Raw genomic sequence first — 20,647 nt, forward strand, 5'->3', positions numbered from 1 at the left:
GAGAGAGAGACGGGGGAGAGAGGGATGGGAGGAGAGAGAGGGAGAGCATGGGAGAGAGAGGGAGAGGAGAGCATGGGAGAGAGACGGGGGAGAGAGGGATGGGAGGAGAGAGAGGGAGAGCATGGGGGAGAGAGGGGGAGGAGAGGGAGAGGCAGCGCAAGGCCAAAGGATTGAACGCCGCGAGCTCTGAAAAAGCAGCTGCACCAGCGAACCATCTGTGCGATGCCAGTAATGCCAGTCGCCTTGAGTCTGACTATAGTTAGAGAGAGACAGCGGGGGAGGGGGGGTGGGGGGGGGTCTGTGTGTGTGAGAGAGAAAGAGAGAGAGAGAGGGGGGGGGGGTTAAATCAAAACAAGGCTAGACACTCATCTGCCAAGAGGGATGGATGGAGAGAGAATGAGAGGAGAGGACAACAATATGGAAACATGCTGGGAATGCTGATGGCATGTCCCTGATGAGTCTGCATTGATTGATTGGTTGATGGATCTGATATTAGGGAACCATTTGTTGCTGTTGTTTAGGTCACGTTGCCGTGGTCGCCAAGTGGTTGCCTATTTGCTATGGTTGCCTAGCTTTTGTATTTCATAGCGATAAAGCTCCAGTGAATTGAAGTGAGAGAGAGAGAGAGAAAGAGAGAGAGATAATAGGAGAGAGAGGGAGCGAGAATGAGGGGGAGAAGACGGGAGAGAGAGAACGCTATAATGAGAGGGAGGGAGGAGAGAGACAATGAGGAGAAGAGAGAGACAACGAGGAGGAGAGAGAGAACGAGAGGTGAATGAGAAGAGAGAGCATAAGAATAGAGAGAATGGGGAGAGAGAGAGTCGGGGAGAAGAAAGAGATTGGGAGAAAACGACAATACGAAGTATAATAGACAGAAAGGAGACAAGAGGGAGAGCGAGACAAGAAGAGAGTGAGGGAGAGAGAATGGACGAACAGGCAGGAGAGAGAATGAGGGAGAGAGAAATGGAGAGAAAGAGAGAGAGCTATTTATAGAAAGAGACAAAGCCTGGTGTCTGTTTCCTCGGGGGCTCGGAGGCTCGTCTTTCTGTTTTTTCAAATCAACACCACGCTTCCAACTTATTGTCTTTCACTCGCTCTTTTTCACCATCACACTCTCTCTCTCTCCCTCTCTCCCCCCTGTCTCTCTCAGATTGGGTTTGGTGTGCCTGCAGGCCTGGGCAGAGCAGACTGTGCTGGCGCTGCAGCCTCATCAGAGCCTGCACTCCACTCTGATTGTGTTTACTGGGAAAACACAAGACCTGTGTGTGTGTGTGTGTGTGTGTGTGTGTGTGTGTGTGTGTGTGTGTGTGTGTGTGTGTGTGTGTGTGTGTGTGTGTGTGTGTGTGTGTGTGTGTGTGTGTGTGTTAGGGCTGTCACTTTTTATTCGAAATTCGAATTTAACTTTGAATGTGGGGGAGGAGGGCATATTTGAATGTATAATTGACCTGTTCGATTTTTTTTTTTTATTAATTAAAAAGATTTTATTTTTTTTAATTAACCAACTGCTGCTTGCTGGTAATGTTAATCCCATGTCAGAAAAAGTCTCCAGATTTGTCACGTTAGTCTCTTCTGAGAAAGATTGTCTCCAGGGTCTGAAAAGTTGTCTCGAGTTGGATGCAGCCAAGTTTGTGAGGCAGTGGTGTGGCTGTGAGCGTCCAAGCTAACACGTCGGGCCGATGCCCGGTGGCCTGGCCTGCAAAAAAATAAAAAAATAAAAAAATAAAAAAAAATATTTTTTGTTTTAATTAACCAAAAAACTTCGAATATATTCGAACATTTTGCAGGCAATTAAAGTTCGTTCGAACTTTATTTGGGGAAAAAGTGACAGCCCTAGTGTGTGTGTGTATGTATATGACTGAGTGTACATGTGTGCCTGAAATTGTGTGTGCATGTACTGTATCCAGGGTTTTTCCTGGCTCAAAATGGGCCTTGGGTGGCGACTACGCATGACAGCAAACACGATCGGTCTGTGTAAAGACAGAACTTATGAAGCAGTGTGTTTTAAAGCACCCCACGTTTCAGACTTTAAAGACTGAACTTATGAAGCAGTGTGTTTTAAAGCACCCCACGTTTCAGACTTTATAGACTGAACTTATGAAGCAGTGTGTTTTAAAGCACCCCACGTTTCAGACTTTATAGACTGAACTTATGGAGCAGTGTGTTTTAAAGCACCCCACGTTTCAGACTTTAAAGACTGAACTTATGAAGCAGTGTGTTTTAAAGCACCCCACGTTTCAGACATTAAAGACAGAACTTATGAAGCAGTGTGTTTTAAAGCACCCCACGTTTCAGACATTAAAGACAGAACTTATGAAGCAGTGTGTTTTAAAGCACCCCACGTTTCAGACTTTAAAGACTGAACTTATGAAGCAGTGTGTTTTAAAGCACCCCACGTTTCAGACTTTAAAGACTGAACTTATGAAGCAGTGTGTTTTAAAGCACCCCACGTTTCAGACTTTAAAGACTGAACTTATGAAGCAGTGTGTTTTAAAGCACCCCACGTTTCAGACTTTAAAGACTGAACTTATGAAGCAGTGTGTTTTAAAGCACCCCACGTTTCAGACTTTAAAGACAGAACTTATGAAGCAGTGTGTTTTAAAGCATCCCACGTTTCATTTCAATGTCAAAATGTGGGACTTTGAAATTCAAATGATGTCATCCATAGAAATGCTTAATTTTGAGTTAATATGCAGTCAGGGTTGTCCTTAACTCAAATCTATCAGTCATTGCCAGGACTTTTTTTTATTTTTGCCCAGAATTCTCCATTCAGTATGCATGAAAAACCCTGATATCTGTTTGTTTGTATATGAGTGAGTCTATGTGGTTGTCTTATTGTGAAATTGTGTGTGTATGTGGTTGTGTCAACTTGTGTGCATGCAAATTCATTTATGTACTGTATGTGTGCTGTGTGTGCGCATGTCCATAATGTTTATGTGTATGTGAGTGCATGTGTGGAAGTATAATGTATAATATAATGTGTGTGTAAGCATTCTTTGCGTGTGTGTACACGCGCACATAATGTGTATGCAAAGGGTGTGATGTGTGTGTATGTCAATTTGATGGCACAGATGCAATGAGATAAACCAGATGTGTCCGACAGTTGGTGTGTGTGTGTGTGTGTGTGTGTGTGTGTGTGTGTGTGTGTGTGTGTGTGCGTGCATGTGTTGGTACACAGACTCCATCATGATTGGATACCGCACTCTAATCAGTCAAAGCCAAAAACTGAAACTGAAAACCCGTAGCGAGACAAACAGACAAAAACACGCTGCCAAGGCCACAATTACACATGCCTCTTTGTGTGTGTGTGCGTGTGCATGCATGCACGTGTGTGTGTGCGCGGCGCGCATGCACGTGTGCGTGTGTGTGGATGTTGGGGGGAGGAGGGGGGCAGCTAGGTGTTAAATGAACAAGAGTGGAGTGGGTTTATTTTGAGGGAGGTAACAATCGCCGCTCTTCTGGCTTTCCAATCTCCCATGGCCCATTTATCCCCAAACCGCTCTCTCTCCACCCCTCTCTCTCTCTCCACCCCTCTCTCTCTCTCCACCTCTCTCTCTCTCCACCTCTCTCTCTCTCCACCTCTCTCTCTCCACCCTCTCTCTCTCCACCTCTCTCTCTCTCTCTCTCTCTTACTCTGCTCATTGTCTCCATCTTGTTTCTCCTTGCACCCATTTCCTCTCCATCTCATTCTCTCCCTCTATTCATTCTCTGTGAATCTCAGGGGGCGTGGCCCTTCGCCAGCTAAAACAGAAAAGCGTTGAATGCAATCTCTGTCACGGGCATCTCATAGGTGGCAAGGTGGACTCAGTGGGCAAGCCTACCCCCTTCCCTCTGATGATGCAGAAGTGAATTGAAAAGCTGTAGTTCCTCGAATGGCCACTAGGCGTCGGGGGCAGTAGGCATCCCCCCCATGTTAAAATGGCCGACTTTGTAACAGGATTAAACATCTTTCCAGTGAGGGGCAAAACACGGTTCTGGTCTATATAGCTAATTTCACCTTTTCATAACAACTGTCGGGGTCATTTTTTATATAACTCGCAATAATCAATTAATTGTTTAACTCATTGAATGCCAATGACGACAGCTGTCGTCAATTCAAATACTGACGTAGAGTGCCAATGACGACGGTTGTCGTCAATTGCGTTTTTTGACGGTGGGACGTGGATCAATCCCTGATACATCTCTGGTACAACTATTGTAGCTATTGGAGGTCTATAACCTATTTTACAGAACCCTTAGGTGGCGACAGTGCTCTCCACATAACAGAAAGGCAAGGAAAAAACAAAGAAGAAGTCGTTATGGAAACGGAAATCGCATCGCATCCGTATGCATCGATATGCTGAAGCACGTTACTGCAGCTGTGCCTGCAGCAGCCAATCTGCTCCCACAATTGAGCCGCTCCGTGTCGGTTGCGACAGCAAATCCGCACATCCACACCGTGGAGTTGTTATTATTCTCAACTGGAAGCATCGTTGCCGGTGACAAACACACGCGGAACGCTGTAAAAAAGCCTGGCTGTTCCGCACCCTTCACTGTGCGCACAGCAAACTCAGCAGAGAGCCACCACAGACAGGAGGAGGAGTGTGCAGTTGAGGCGAGGCGGGGGGGGGGGGGGGGGGCCCGCAGAGCAGCACGCAACACCCAGACAGACCCAGGCAGCAGGACAGGATTGACAAACGCAAGCCAGAATATCCGATACCCACCAGCAGCAAATCAAAACCAGCAAGAAGCTGCAACCAGCAGCGCACGCAGGGGCCAGCGCTGCTGGTTGTAGCTAAAAATATTATTCTGCCAAACAAAATTCCCTGGCCTAAACTGTTTTATTGAAGGAAATTATTTTTGAGGTGTGACTACATTAGAAAAGATTAGCTTCAGAGTCAGTGATGTGCTTGAAATGATTAATTTCACAAAAGGCCAATTATCTCAGCTTCTAGAAAAAAATTGCTATTTTTGGATGAATCAAGCTATCTTCTCCGGCTCATAACTAAAGAACGGAAAATGGGATCAATAAACTTTTTTTTGCAGATGATAGAATAGAGTCTCATCGTTCTTTGTGCGTGTTCAGTGTTTACATAGTAATATCACACAATATTCTGTGGGCCTCGAGAAATCACTGAAAACGCTCTGAAACTCTGGCACTGGGAGCGTCCGTTCTCCAAAAGTGGCTGGCACTCAATGAGTTAAACTAAATATGGGGGAAACAAACTACTAAAATTATCTCGTTCCAGCTTCCTAAAATGTCAATATTTTCTGGTGTCTTTAGTCTTCTATGACAGTAAACTGATTATCTTTGGGTTGTGGACTGTTGGTCAAGAGTTGGTCGAAAATAATCGAAGAATCCTATTTTTTTTTTTTTATTGCGTTTTCAACAATGCTGTCATCTTATTGGCATGATGCGATATGGGTGACATCATTGAATCGACATACAAACGTCGTCATAAAAAAAAGTCTAAAAAGGAGAGGTAACGATCGTGAAGCTGTCAGCGCTCTGTGTGGACACACTGACAGCAGCCTCCTGTTAGCGTTTGTTAACCGCGACGGTCAGAGTCAGGGAGCACTGGAGCCTTTTAATGGGAGATTGACAGACGCCCACCCGCAGAGGGAGGGAGGGAGGCACCCAAGGGCCCCTAAACAGGGTGAGGGGTGTGCGTGTGAGAGTGTGTTACTGCGCTTGTTAACGGGGGCCCCTAATCCTGGAGCCAGGCTCTAATCCTGCCACTGGTCCGCTGTGGACACTGACTCTGCCGGCGCGTGTCTGTGCACTGCACACACACACACACACACACCTTCTACACACACATACACACACACACGCACCTTCTACACACACGTGCACACACAGACGCACGCACACACACACACACACACACTCTCCCTGGCCGGCCTGTCACCCCTCACAGCTGAGGAGAGACACGACAGCTGAGACAGCAGAGCACCCCATTAAATACAATAAACACACACTCATATGTGCACACACACATCGTAACACACACCCCCACTGACACAAACACACACATACCGCACACAAATTGATACACAATCCCACAAAGACAGACATGCGCCAACACACATAAGTGCACGCGCAAAAATGCACACACCGCCACCATAGGGATATGAAACACACACTCACGTAGAAGCAACCACACACACACGCGCACACAGACAGCTGACAGTGCCACAGCAGCCTTACAATAACAAACAGCCAAGCTACTAGAAATACCAGAGATGAGAGGAGACTGCAGCGTGTAAACTGAGACCAGGAGAAAACACATCCTAAAGATTCCTGCAGCAATAAAAGCCCTGCCGAAAAATGGCAGACATTTTTATTCACGGCAAACTGCTGCGATCGGCCAATCAAATGGCTGATTAGCCCTGTGTGTGATCGGCCAATCAAATGGCTGATTAGCCCTGTGTGCTGATTACAATTGGCTGCTCACTGCTAATTGCAGTTTATTGCGATTGCTTTGTGACATTCAGTCATAATCAGAGCGATAACTTTTTCAGCTGCATGACTCACTTTGTGTTTGTTCTGCTTCTGCTCTGTATGAAGGTTTATGACTGTGTGCCCACTGATTACAGACATTAACTATATATATATATATATATATATATATATATATATATATATATACAGTATATACACACACACACACACACACACACACACACACACATATCAAATGTATGTTAATCGAATTGAACTGCATGGTAATATAAACTAAAAACTAGAATTCAAATTTTTTTGATATTTCATTAACTTTCATTAACAATCTAATGCAGTCATAATTTCACCATGACTCTGCTGTAGCTGTATATTGAAAAAAGTTGAAAAATGTTTTTTTCTTTTTTCTAATTTTTCCCCATTTTCTCCCCAGTTGTACTTGGCCGATTCTCCCCCTGCTGCCCCAATCGCTGCTCCACCCTCTGCCGATCTGGGGAGAGCCGTAGACTAGCACCATGCTTCCTCCGACACATGCGCACTTCTTTACACCCGACAGCGGGGAGCTTCACCAGCAGCACGTAGTACGTGGGAGGATCACGCTATTCCCACCAGTTCCCTTCCGCCCCGACCGACCAGAGGAGGCGCTAGTGCAGCGACCAGGACACATACCCCCAATATCCGGCTTCCCACCCGCAGACACAGCCAATCGTGCCTGTATGGATGCCCGACCAAGCCGGAGGTAACGCGGGGGTGCGAACCTGCGACCCTCGTGTTGGTAGGCAGGGAATCTACCGCTACACTACCTGGACGACATCCAAAAGAGGCAATAATCTTGAGTTACTGCCCAGCCGTATCCTTAAACCATTGATGTATATCTGTATGTAAAGAAAGTCTGGGCTGACTTTCCTCTTCATTTTAAAGAGACACGCTGTGCTGCATTCCTGGGCACTAAAGCTCGAAAACAGTTCAACTTTCAGCAAAACAACTGCTGCACTCAGCAGAACAACAGAAACCACCAGCAGCGCTAAACAGATGTGTGCATGTGTTTAACACTCGCCGCACTGAACACAGTCGACACAGGCATAAGACGACCCCATTACTCCCCACTGCTTCCTGACAGAACGACCTAATGTTGCCAGAAAACAAATCAGACCAGTGAGCAGCTCGCCACCAAATTAGTTCCAGAAGCACGAGCTGAAACGTTGGGAGGATTCAAAAAGTTCCCCCAACGCTTGATTTTTACAACTTGGACAAAATGAGTCCAGAGGAAGCTAGACGGAGACTGAGGGGAAACAGACACTTGACTTGACAGCAGCGTACAACAACAGCAGCAGCAGAGAGAGACTTCTGCCAAGGCACTTTTATAGAGTATTTATCTGCACCCACACTCTGACTGAACAACATCCACCGCTACTGTGGCTTCTATACGAGGGATCAGCCGAGCGAGCAGCATTTTGGTAAACAAACCGTGTCACTGGGTGGCAACGGCAATGGAACCCTGTGGAGCGTGAGCTTTGGGAGGCTTGAATGTCTGACTCTAGCCGGCTGACTCTGTTTACATTTTAACAACTGCGACAGTTCACACAACTTTAACACGACATGCATATATTATACATCAAACTCTTGGGCTACTTCTGCTCACACTCAGAATGTCAAAATATAAGCGATGTGATGTATAGTTTTTGAGATATTAACATTTGTTTGGCACAACTCATACGAATAGGGTTCCGCATTTCTGGGTGGCAAGTGACGTCACGCTGATTCGTCCTATACAGCGGCTAACGCCTTCAGGGAAGATATATGAAGCCTAAGGCTGGCTTTACACGGTGAAACTTGCACGCAACTAGTTGCAGGTTGCAAGTTGCATGCAACCCAATTTCCATGCAACTTCACAGTTACACAAAGCAATTAAAAAATAATCAAGTCTCGTGCAACTTGGCAGTTTCTTCCAGCAAAACTAGCTAGCTAGATTGGTCATTTTTCATCTATTGTATCGTTTTCTTCTTTTTTCAAGCGAGAATTGTCATTCTGCATCTTTGTATCGTATTTCATATCGTTTTCTCGCTGGAAAATATCAATTCGGACACAGAGGTGTTGTATTGGTTTTTCTTCTGGCACTGGCTGGCTAGTTGGCTAGCTAGCTAGCTACTTTGTTAGATAAAATATGGCTGTCCCGGGCCCCGAGAATAGGAAGAGAGCTATTAGTGCATTAATACTCATGGATATGTTGGAGGAGGAGGAGGAAAAAACACAACATGAAAAAAAAGTTAAATGTATGTGGGTGAAGGACTGGCTACTTAAAAGACATACCAGTGGATCGTTTCACACTCTTTTCAAGGAGCTTGATCCAATGAGCCTCCGGTGAGCGCATTGTTATTATTTTTCTCAAATTTATTGATTGATTCAAGGAAAATAAATAAATAAATAGCTCGTTGTTGCCACCTTGTGACAACAGTATGAAATTGTAGCTTCATATATATATAACTGATTATCATTAAAACATATATAGCATAGCATTGAACAGTTATGTGATCACTATACTTCACAACATGTTAATATTATTATTTTTAACCCATGTAGATCCTGGCTCCGCATGGATCAGAATACATTCAATGCTCTGGGATGCTCATCAAACATGTGAAGTTTGGTGCGCGTGTGAGCATGCAGGGGCGAGTTACAAACCACTTTCTGTGTTGCCAGTAGGGGGCGCTATGACTATAAATGGATATTGACATATAGATGTCTACAGGCATGGACACTTATGCATGACACGTTTGGAGCAGATTGGACAATCTACAATAAAGTTACTCCAACTTCCTGTGTGGCCAGTAGGGGGCGCTCTGCCTATAACTCCAAATGGTCATCTAGATGTCTTCAGGCTGGGATGCTCATCAAACATGTGAAGTTTGGTGCACGAGTGAGCATGTAGGGCCAAGTTACAAACCACTTTCTGTGTTGCCAGTAGGGGGCGCTATACTATAAATGGATATTGACACATAGATGGCTTGAGGCATGGACACTTATCATGCATGACAAGTTTGGAGCAGATTGGACAATCTACAATGGAGTTACTCCAACTTCCTGTGTGGCCAGTAGGGGGCGCTCTGCCGATAACTCCAAATGGTCAACTAGATGTCTTCAGGCTGGGATGCTCATCAAACATGTGGATTTTGGTGCGCGTGGGACCATGTCCGGCCGAGTTACAAACCACTTTCTGTGTTGCCAGTAGGGGGCGCTATGACTATAAATGGATATTGACATATAGATGTCTTCTGAGACTGCGCACTGATTCAGACAGCCAGAGCCTATGTGATCAGCTGACTGGTTATCAGCATTTTGATTGGCTGTTGCATGAAACTAGTTCCACAAAGTTGAGCGCTTTGCAACTGTTGCGGCTGAGTTTCACAGAAGTTTCAAGTGAGTTGCAGAAGGATTTATACCATGCAATTCATTTGCAACTTGGTTTCACCTAAGTTTCATGCAACTAAAGTTGCGTGCAAGTTTCACCGTGTAAAGCCAGCCTAAAGCTTTATACTGAGTAAAGGCATACATCTTAGTGTTAGAGTAGAGGAGCAGTATTTGCTAATAAACATACTGTATAGGCTACAGTAGTGGAGCAGTTTTTGGCAAGGGACAAAAAGGGTGACAGTGATGGAGCGTTATTTCTTTGCAGGTAGGGACTGGAGGAGTGGAGCAGTATTTGGCAGTCGGCAGGTAAGGGTTTGAACAGTACAGCAGTACAGTATTTGGCAATTGACAGGTAGGAGCTAGAGAAGTGGAGCAGGCAGCTACAGGCGTTTTATTCATCTTAATATTTCACGTCTGGGAAAAATGTTTCGTTGTGAACGATGGCTGGCAGTCTTTGTTCGTTCAGTGTGACAGGTTCAAGACGTCCGAGCCTCAGACAAAGTTCTGGAAGTGTCCGAAATTTGGGTCTACATTCGACCAGTGATACGACACTATTCTGTTGGGCGACCAATGGGAGTGCGGTAGAGAAATGGTATATTGCTGTATTAAATGTAAACCAAACCAAACAAGTCCAATTCAAAAGGAAAGCATGATGAAGGAATCAAAATCTGTTGAGAAACCGGAAGGGAGAACAGACTCCTGTTTTGGGGCTTCTCGAGGAAAAACATTTGCATCATTAGAGCCACCATTTGCCGGTTCACCGTCACCTTTTGGAAATTCCCCGGGTCGCTTTTGTTCGCCCGGTGCGCCGCCAGGTGATGCTGACGCTGACGCAGCCTCGTCGTTCAACCAATCGCACCACATGACAGTTAGATCAAGGTTTTACATCTCTCTAGTCGCAGTCTGACATCTTATTCTTATGCCCTTAGGGGCGCAACCACACTACACCAGACGTGTTTTTGCGGTTTCTGTAGCAAGTGGGATTTACGGGGTGGGGTTGCTAACCCCACACTCATTATATGCCTTTGATAGTGGGAGGAAACCGGAATACTCATAGGAGACCCATGCGAACACGGGGAGAAGAACATGCAAACTCCACACAGAAAGGACCTGGGATGGACCGTGGACCGGGGTTCAAACCCACGACCTTCTCGCTGTCAAGCGACAGCGCTAACCACTGCACCACCCAGTCTGACATAAGGTAAAGGCAAAAGGAGCTCGCAATCGCACAGTCCGCAAACAGCTGAAGGCCTAGAGGAGGGGAGCAGTATTTGGCAGCAGCCAGGCAAGCTCAAGGTTTGAGCAACGGAGCAGTATCTGGCAGCAGGCTTGGACGGATGCTGGTGGGAAGGAGAGGTGACCGGTTTGTTCCACACATCTCTTCCACATGGTGTGCTCAGAGCCAGCGTGGGCCGGCTCTTCAGATACACAAGTCAGCCCACAAAAAGAGGCCTTCAGTGCAGCGGCCTGCCCTCTGCAGAGTAACACAAGAACTATAAAGCCTGCATGAATCAGCTTCACCACCACGCATTCAGGAGAGACACAAAACTCATATGAATCAGCTTCACCACCACGCATTCAGGAGAGACACAAAACTCATATGAATCAGCTTCACCACCACGCATTCAGGAGAGACACAAAACTCATATGAATCAGCTTCACCACCACGCATTCAGGAGAGACACAAAACTCATATGAATCAGCTTCACCACGCATTCAGGAGAGACACAAAACTCACATGAATCAGCTTCACCACCACGCATTCAGGAGAGACACAAAACTCATATGAATCAGCTTCACCACGCATTCAGGAGAGACACAAAACTCATATGAATCAGCTTCACCACCACGCATTCAGGAGAGACACAAAACTCATATGAATCAGCTTCACCACCACGCATTCAGGAGAGACACAAAACTCATATGAATCAGCTTCACCACCACGCATTCAGGAGAGACACAAAACTCATATGAATCAGCTTCACCACGCATTCAGGAGAGACACAAAACTCATATGAATCAGCTTCACCACCACGCATTCAGGAGAGACACAAAACTCATATGAATCAGCTTCACCACCACGCATTCAGGAGAGACACAAAACTCATAAAAGCCCAAAGCTGCCAATGAGCCGGGTTCAAATGAGATGTCCTTGGCCAACATGAAAAGCCAAACTGTTCTGTCTTTGTTGATCATAAATAATAAGGGGACATCAGGACACAGGAAAGGTGTGTTGCAGGGAGAGAGCTGAGGAGCCACCTCACCTCCCTGATGGGGATCAATGATTAGATTTTAATTGTTACAAGTGACACATACAGCACATCATTAGAGAGCAGCGTGACTGCAAGTGACATTTGAGACCTTTTTTTTTTATGCCAGTTGGCATCAAATTGACTCATTTCACCAGTGAAATGAGCACGGAAATTAAGAAGTGTTAAAAACCACAGCCTTTTAACCCCTTTCAAAATGAATTCATAAAACCGAATGGATTAAAAACTGTATCCAACAGCATTTAATGACGAGGCATAAGCAATCCAAGACATTTGAATACTTTAGGGACCTGTAGACACTCAGACAGGTAAGATTGATGACAGACAGACAGACAGACAGACAGACAGAGGGCTACTCACGGTGAAGAAGAGGTCCATGACGCGGGTGTCCAGCAGCGCTTCCCTCCAGGACTCGGTGGGCTTGAGCATGGGGTTCTGTGCGGACTCGAACATGGCGATGTAGTGGCGCCCCAGTGATCCACCGCGGGTTAAGGCCAACAACAGCATGAGGAGGAGGAGGGGGGGGGGACGGAAGAGGAGGAGCGGCAAAGACAAAAACACAAGCTCCTGTCACTACTCTCTCTCTCGTGTGGCTGCCTGGCAGTGGAAAATCCTTGTTAAGTCACTCGCTAACTAACTCTCCCCTCGTTAAGTCACTCGCTAACTAACTCTCCCCTCGTTAAGTCACTCGCTAACTAACTCTCCCCTCGTTAAGTCACTCGCTAACTAACTCTCCCCTCGTTAAGTCACTCGCTAACTAACTCTCCCTTCGTTAAGTCACTCGCTAACTAACTCTCCCTTCGTTAAGTCACTCACTAACTAACTCCCCTCGTTAAGTCACTCACTAACTAACTCCCCTCGTTAAGTCACTCACTAACTAACTCTCCCCTCGTTAAGTCACTCACTAACTAACTCCCCTCGTTAAGTCACTCGCTAACTAACTCTCCCCTCGTTAAGTCACTCACTAACTAACTCCCCTCGTTAAGTCACTCGCTAACTAACTCTCCCCTCGTTAAGTCACTCACTAACTAACTCTCCCCTCGTTAAGTCACTCACTAACTAACTCTCCCCTCGTTAAGTCACTCACTAACTAACTCCCCTCGTTAAGTCACTCGCTAACTAACTCTCCCCTCGTTAAGTCACTCACTAACTAACTCCCCTCGTTAAGTCACTCACTAACTAACTCCCCTCGTTAAGTCACTCACTAACTAACTCTCCCCTCGTTAAGTCACTCACTAACTAACTCTCCCCTCGTTAAGTCACTCGCTAACTAACTCTCCCCTCGTTAAATCACTCGCTAACTAACTCTCCCCTCGTTAAATCACTCGCTAACTAACTCTCCCCTCGTTAAATCACTCGCTAACTAACTCTCCCCTCGTTAAGTCACTCGCTAACTAACTCTCCCCTCGTTAAATCACTCGCTAACTAACTCTCCCCTCGTTAAGTCACTCACTACCTAACGCTCCCTCTCATCAACGCTGTCCGTCTCTGTTCCACAAAGCCTTTTCTCTCCACTCTCTCTGTCAGCCTCTCCGACTGCACTTTGTGTCTGTGCCCTCCTCTCTCTATCATCAACTCCTGAAAGCTCTGCTCTCTGCTTCCACCCTGTACCCTGACTCTCTGCACTGTCTGTTTCCACTCTCTACCCTCTGACTCACTCCCTGTCCTCTCCTTCACCTCTCTCCCTCTGTCTTTATCCACACACACACAAACTGCTTTAAAAAACACCCCAGACGCTTCTTTCTCCACAGCCAATCCAAGCTGTCTGACCAGTCACTCTTCGCCTCCTTGTCCTCTCCTCCCTCCCAAGACTTCCTCCTCCAGACCACTTTACACTCCCCTTCTCCCTCCTCGGCCAATCACAGGCCCGCCTCTTGACCGCTCTCCAAGACCAGCCCCAAAACAGGACTCTCTCTCTCTCTCTCTCTCCTTGCCACCACAACACACACACACACACTCTCTCTCTCTCTCTCTCCTCTGTCAAGACGTCTTACACACCCGCACTCTCTCTCCTCACTCAAGACTTCTCACACACACCCACAACACTCTGTGCTCACGCGAGACATTTTAACACACACTTCTCTTTTGCCTATCAAGACTCTTTGCTTGACCACTTTTCAAAGTTTCTTCTTTTCCCCAAACGAGACGTTTTTTCTCTCCCTGCCCCCACAACGCGTCACGCACACTCTCTCCTTATTTGAGGCCGTAGATATACTTAAGCACCTCGGTCCTGCCGCATCACCATCGGTTAAAATAAGTGTTAAATGGCTCTATATTCTGACAGCAATCATGAAGTGTTTGGTCAGTGACTTGGAACTCCCAACCCCCCGCTGTCCTCTATCTCTCTCCTGTAGCCCTGCATGCAGGGTGGATGTATCTCCGCAACTCTAACTCGTAGAGATTCACGGGTGACGGCGTTGGATTCGGGGTGAAAGAATACATAATAGTCTTTTAAAAGGCATCGCGATCTGCCCTTCCGTTTCTGAGAAAATGTCAAAATTTCTCTGATTGGATAGTGGGAGGTCGACGCCAGTTTGTATCCTATCCAATCAGAGAAATGTTGACATTTTCTGGTGAACGGAAGGGCAGATCATGATGCCTTTAAAGGACTATATCTATTCCCCCCCGAATCCAGGACAGTGGGGAGTTCCAAGTTACTGACCAAACACTCTATTTCAGTGATTGATGTCAGAATATAGAGCCATTTACCACTTATTTTAACACAAAAACATCACTGAATGCAGCTTTAAAAGCACACATTATCAGTTCTCTCTCTCTCTCTCTCTCTCTCTCTCTCTCTCTCTCTCTCTCTCTCTCTCTCAAGACTCTTTTTTCCTCTTTTCCCTCTCCTTGCCACCACAACAGACACACTGTCTCCTTATTTAAGACTTCTTACACACCCACAGCATCCACATTCTCCTCAGGCACCCCACAACACACACACCACACACACACACACACACACACTGACTCTACCCTCAGTCACCCCACAACACACACATTCTCCTGCTTCAAGACTTCTATTACGCCCAAAACACAATCAATAGTCTTTCTTTCGCTTGTTGTCTCTCCAATACTCCCTTGTTCTGTCTCAAAACCAGACTGTGTCTCTCTCCTCAGTCACCCCACAACACACACACTCTCTCTCCTCATTCAAGACTTCTTACAAACCCACAAGACACACTCTCTTCACTCACACACACACACTCACTCACTCACTCACACACACACACACACACACACACACACACACACACACACACACACACACTTTCTCTTTAGCCAATCCAGACATTCCTTCTCTTCTCCAGTGGTTAGAACTTCTTCTTATCCTCTCACACACACACACACACACACACACACACACACACACACACACACGCTCTCTCTCAAGATTTCCTGCACACCCACAACACACTCTCCTTCCCTAGCCAATCAAAACTCTCCCTTTATTCTCTTGACCAAGTCTCCAAAACCCCCTTCCCTCGCCCAAAATGTCTCCTCGCCAAGACAAACCCCCTCTCTCTCCCCCTCCTCGCTTAAAAGGCACCTATGCTTTTCCATATTTTGTGTCATATTATATATACTGTTACAATGTCGGATGTTCACTAGTTTCAAATGATGAGGTAAATGTATGTTGATTTTGACTGCTCTGAATGTGAGGTTATGAGACACCTTCAACACTACATACATATACATCAAACCCTTCAGCGTCTTTTGGTCTCACCCACAATGTCAAATATAAGCGATGTGATGTATAGTTTTTGAGATTTTGTTTGACGCTAGTGTAGTAGTGTTCCACTCTTTTCCACAGTAGTGTCTGCTGTCAGCTAAAGAGTCAAACACAGCGTTTCAAACAGAGGCTGAACTGAGGGGCTGCATAAAGGGACAGTACAAGATAAATAAGGAGGTTTTTGAACTGTGAATCATGCATTGTACAGTAAAGCTATTCTAGTGGAGTCCCAGAAAATAATAAATTATATTAGCATAATAGGGCCCCTTACAAACCCACTTCCTCTCATTAGCCAATCAAGACTCTGATTCTCTATCTCTTTCTCCCAACTGCCCACTAGAGGTGTCAAAAATAATCGATTATAAGTAGGGATGGGCATCGAATTTCGAATTTTCGAATAATCGTTATTATCAAGGTCGACTTTTATTATTGAAATTCGAAATTCGTTTATTGAATTTTTTTTTTTTTTTTTTTTTGTGAGTGAAATGTTGCATTGTCTCCCCTGATTTTAAGTATAGTCGAATCGCTTGTAAAACAATTTTTATAAGCAACCTCTCCCTCTTAATGGGATTTAATCCGCCATTCATTTTTCCATAAACCTTGCTTAAAATGCTTATAAAAATTGTTTTCCTTGCTCAAACCAAGCGATTCGACTATACTTAGAATCAGGGGAGACAATGCAACATTTCACTCACAATTTTTTTTTTTTTTTTTTTTTTTTTTACATTTTTAATTTTTTTTTTTTTTTCGAATTTCGATTAAAAGTCGACTTTGGCCAGCGAATTTTGAATAGTGTTTTTGCTAGAAATGCCCATCCCTAATTATAAGATGCATCGCGATGCGGACGTGCACGATTCTGCATCGATTCACAAATGTCAAAAATCGATTATTAATTTTTTTCTTCTTTTTTTTTAATAATCAAATAAAATATAATGGAAGTACATGCAGTTGTTTATTTTAATTATGGATCATAATACAATGCAATTCCAAATGCACTTTTATTTTAAAAGTAGCCCCACAGTGAGAAAAAAGAAAGTGAGAAGAAATAAATCATGTATTGCGGAAAAAAGTGATGCATCGATTTAAGATTCATCGAGATGCATCAATAATCGTACTCGAATCGAATCGTAGCCCTCTGAATCGTAATCGAATCGAATCGTGAGGCCAGTGAAGATTCACAGCCCTACTGCCCACACAAACCCTCCCTCTCTCACCAGGCTCGGTGACCGCACAACCCCTCCCTCTGCCTTGCTCCCCAGGCTCGGTGAGAGCCTCTCTCTTCCTCTCTCCCAAGGCTCGGTGACAGCCTCTCTCTCTCTCTCCCTCGCTCCCCACTCGGTGACAGCCTCTCTCTCTCTCTCTCTCTCCCTCGCGCCCCAGGCTCGCTCTCTCTCCCTCTCCCTCGCTCCCCAGGCTCGGTGACAGTCTCTCTCTCCCTCGCTCCCCAGGCTCGGTGACAGCCTCTCTCTCTCTCTCTCGCTCCACAGGCTCGGTGACAGCCTCTCTCCCCCTCCCCCCCCAGGCTCGGTGACAGCCTCTCTCTCCCTCGCTCCCCAGGCTCAGTGACAGCCTCTCTCTCTCTCTCCCCAGGCTCAGTGACAGCCTCTCTCTCTCTCTCTCTCTCCCCAGGTTCAGTGACAGCCTCTCTCTCTCTCTCTCTCTCTCCCCAGGCTCAGTGACAGCCTCTCTCTCTCTCTCTCTCTCCCCAGGTTCAGTGACCGCCTCTCTCCCTCTCCCTCGCTCCCCAGGCTCGGTAACAGCAGGAGGAGGAAACTTGCAGAGGAATGCTCCATCAAAGCCAAACGGCGGCAGAGGCCAGCGAGGCCACGCATTCCTCCGACACAGCCCGCAGTCCCTCCCCGCCGCGGCACACACCCCGCCACAACACACCAACGCCACAGAAGCTGGCACCTGTCTGAGGGGCTGTGGGCTGGTGTGTGTGTCCCTCCAATGCTCGGGGCTTTCGGGCCTGGTTAAAAATAGGCGCGGTGAGGCGGAAGAACTCTGAGTGAACCTCTCTGGAGCGATGGGAAGAGCCGGAGACGGAGAAGACAGCGGGGTGTGCGGGGATGTGATCGTACTTGATTTTTCTCGAGAATTTCAGGGTTTTCTCATTTGCTTCGAATAGGAAAATGATGTTAGTTTGACTTTGCCTGTCTTTTTTTTTTATATGTGATATTTACTGCACTCTGGTTTTATACATTGTGGTTGTGACTTTTATGTTCATCTTCATGCTGCTTTCTTGGCTATGTCTCCCTTGAATTTTTCTTCTCTTTTTTTTTGCAAAAGGGACTAACCTGGTTATATAAAGAAATTAAAAACACACTTTTAGTGTTTCTCGACTCGCCTTTCCTATTCTGAACCAAATCCCTGAGTGGAGAAAAAAAGGAAAGGGGGCAGGCAGAAAAGAGAGAGAGATGGCCAAAGAAAGAAAGAAAGAAAGAAAGCAGGGGATGGGGAAACTAGGGATGCAAGATGCATCCCTAGTGCAAAAGAGAGAGCGATGGGGAAGAGAAGGAGTAATAAAGGAGGAGAAAGAGGGTCCAGCAGGCAACAGACGGAGGCGTGGGGGAGGGGGGGGGTGTAGCGGACCACCTGGGTGACAGACTGCTCCTAACATCATATGGCTCAGACCAGACTCTCTGTGGGACCAGAAGAATGATAACTACACAACTACTGGGACTGCTGCTGAGCAGACACAACACGCATCTGACAATTCTTCACAGCAAAATGTATAAGTGCAAAAACCTTAAATTAGGAGATTAAAAAGGAGCGGGATGAAGCCTGGAGGCTAAACGCATTTCCTCCAATGTATTTATAGTAGGCCTGGAGGGATTTCGAAACGTACCCCGACCGCAACGCCGGGGGCCCTCGCTGGCGATGCTAAACTCTTAGCTAACCTGTTCGCATCTATGTTCACAATGGCATCATACTATTATCATACTATTATGGGATGCGATGCGAACAGTTGTATTATGGGATGTGCGTTTCCCAGGCAACGACACACGTTGACACGTTTTGGAACAGCGCCGCACGCTGGCACGATGCTCCTAAAAGCAAAATGCTTATTGTTTTGAATGACTTGGCATCTTCTATTACTGTCAACACTGTCAACACCAGTATTGTTGTATTGTAATAATATGCCATAAAGGTTTATTGACATTTTATTACAATAAAATGTTGGGGAGAGCAGAAAAAACAAAAAACAAAAACAGGCCTGTAGAATGGTAGGGGAAACACTGAGATTAACTTCATCAATACGATACCCGAGTAATACCCAATATACTATAAGAATGAGAAGTGTCTGTGAGCAGAATTTTGTTCGGCCACAGCTATGCCATTCTACATGCAATCGCGCTGAAACTTTCAGGAAGTGTAAAAGAACACCCCTGCAGGTGACCTGATGGAGCCGGATTTTTTAATTAGGTAACTGCCCTAATTACCTAATGATGTGATGATGTCATCTTCCTGCCTGAGACTATAAGTTCAGTAATGATGTCATCAGTGATTATGTCATGTTCCAGACCAGGGGGGGCCTAACTCCCAGTGGGGGTCTAACTCCCACGGGTCCACTAGTAATAAATGTAGAAAAGCAGCCTCTTTTGTTAGATGTTCCCAGTTCAGAATTGAAAATTGCAGATGATTTACTGTTGCATTAGAGAGAAGGGTCTGAGGCTTTCTGTGTGTGCATAGGACGAGTCAAGGGATTTAAACTGTCTATATACTTTATGTCCAATTTAAACAAATATATCAGTAATAAGTCTTATAATAAGCATCTCTTGTGGGTTTTACGTAGTTTAGAGAGAGTCTCTTTAAGGGCAAAAGAACAAATCCTGTGTCACATGTCCACTCCATTACTTTCCTCTCTCTTTTCACTATCACAAACTGTTTCAAATGCATGAAGATAACTTACCTCAAAATGAAAACTACCTCCGCCAGCGGAGTTGGCCAGGTGGTCATGTTTTCGCCCCTGTTTGTTTGTTTATTTGCAGGATATCTCAATAAGTTCTTAACGGATTTGCACAAAACTTTGTGGAAAGGTAGGTCACGGGCCAACTTTGAACTGATTCACTTTCCACGGCCGCTGGCCAAAAGGGGGCGTGTCAAATCAGAAAAAGGCGACTAAGTTCCAAACGGATTAACGCCACGAAACAAGGTGGGTCATCATGGGCCAAGGACGAACTGATTAACTTTCAACACACACAACACACCCTAACACCTCTGATGCCAGGGCAGAGGAAATTGTAGCACGCTTTTACAGAGAAAATGGACTCTCGAGTTCGACCAGAACCATCACAAGGGCTGTGCGAAGAGTGCGACCGCACAGGACCTCGCGCCTCACAGGGCCTCCATGGATTGTATTACGCATGGAAGTCTCCAGCTCCGAGATCTACTCCACCACAACCGAGGACGTCTCTCTCTCTCACACACTCGCTCTCTCTCCATTCCTCTGCTGCTTCCGAGGCGAGAACCAGTGACCGAGCAGGGCACATGTCGTTTTGTCTGTGCGCTCTGCATGCTACAGCTGTGGCTGAGAGAAATATGCATGATAGTGCTGTATTATTTCTTCGACCGTGACCATGAAGCACTGAACACATTAGTTAGAGAATTTTAGCAAAATGCTTGGACCATCTGTGAAAAAATGTACCGGTACTACCAATAGCTTTCTTCACCAATGTGTTCTTATAGGTGTCTAGAATCACCTCTCAATTAGTGCAAACCCAAATCCTCGTGGAAAATCCTGGAGAGCCAATCAAAGTTAAGGTGCCCCGAAATATGATAAAAATTAAAAGTCTA

General features: G+C 45.8%; 1 protein-coding gene across 1 annotated transcript in view; it reads right to left on the minus strand.

Annotated features, from left to right (window-relative positions):
• xpo4 (exportin 4) overlaps positions 1 to 20,647 on the minus strand; it is a 98,790-nt gene that overhangs the window by 46,829 nt on the left and 31,314 nt on the right. The window contains exon 7 of the mRNA XM_083639131.1: positions 12,478 to 12,590. Coding sequence (XP_083495257.1) covers positions 12,478 to 12,590 — 113 coding nt within the window. The remainder of the gene's footprint in view (positions 1 to 12,477; positions 12,591 to 20,647) is intronic.

The sequence above is a fragment of the Poromitra crassiceps genome (assembly GCF_964638095.1).
Source record: "Poromitra crassiceps genome assembly, chromosome: 6".
Lineage (NCBI taxonomy): Eukaryota > Metazoa > Chordata > Actinopteri > Beryciformes > Melamphaidae > Poromitra > Poromitra crassiceps.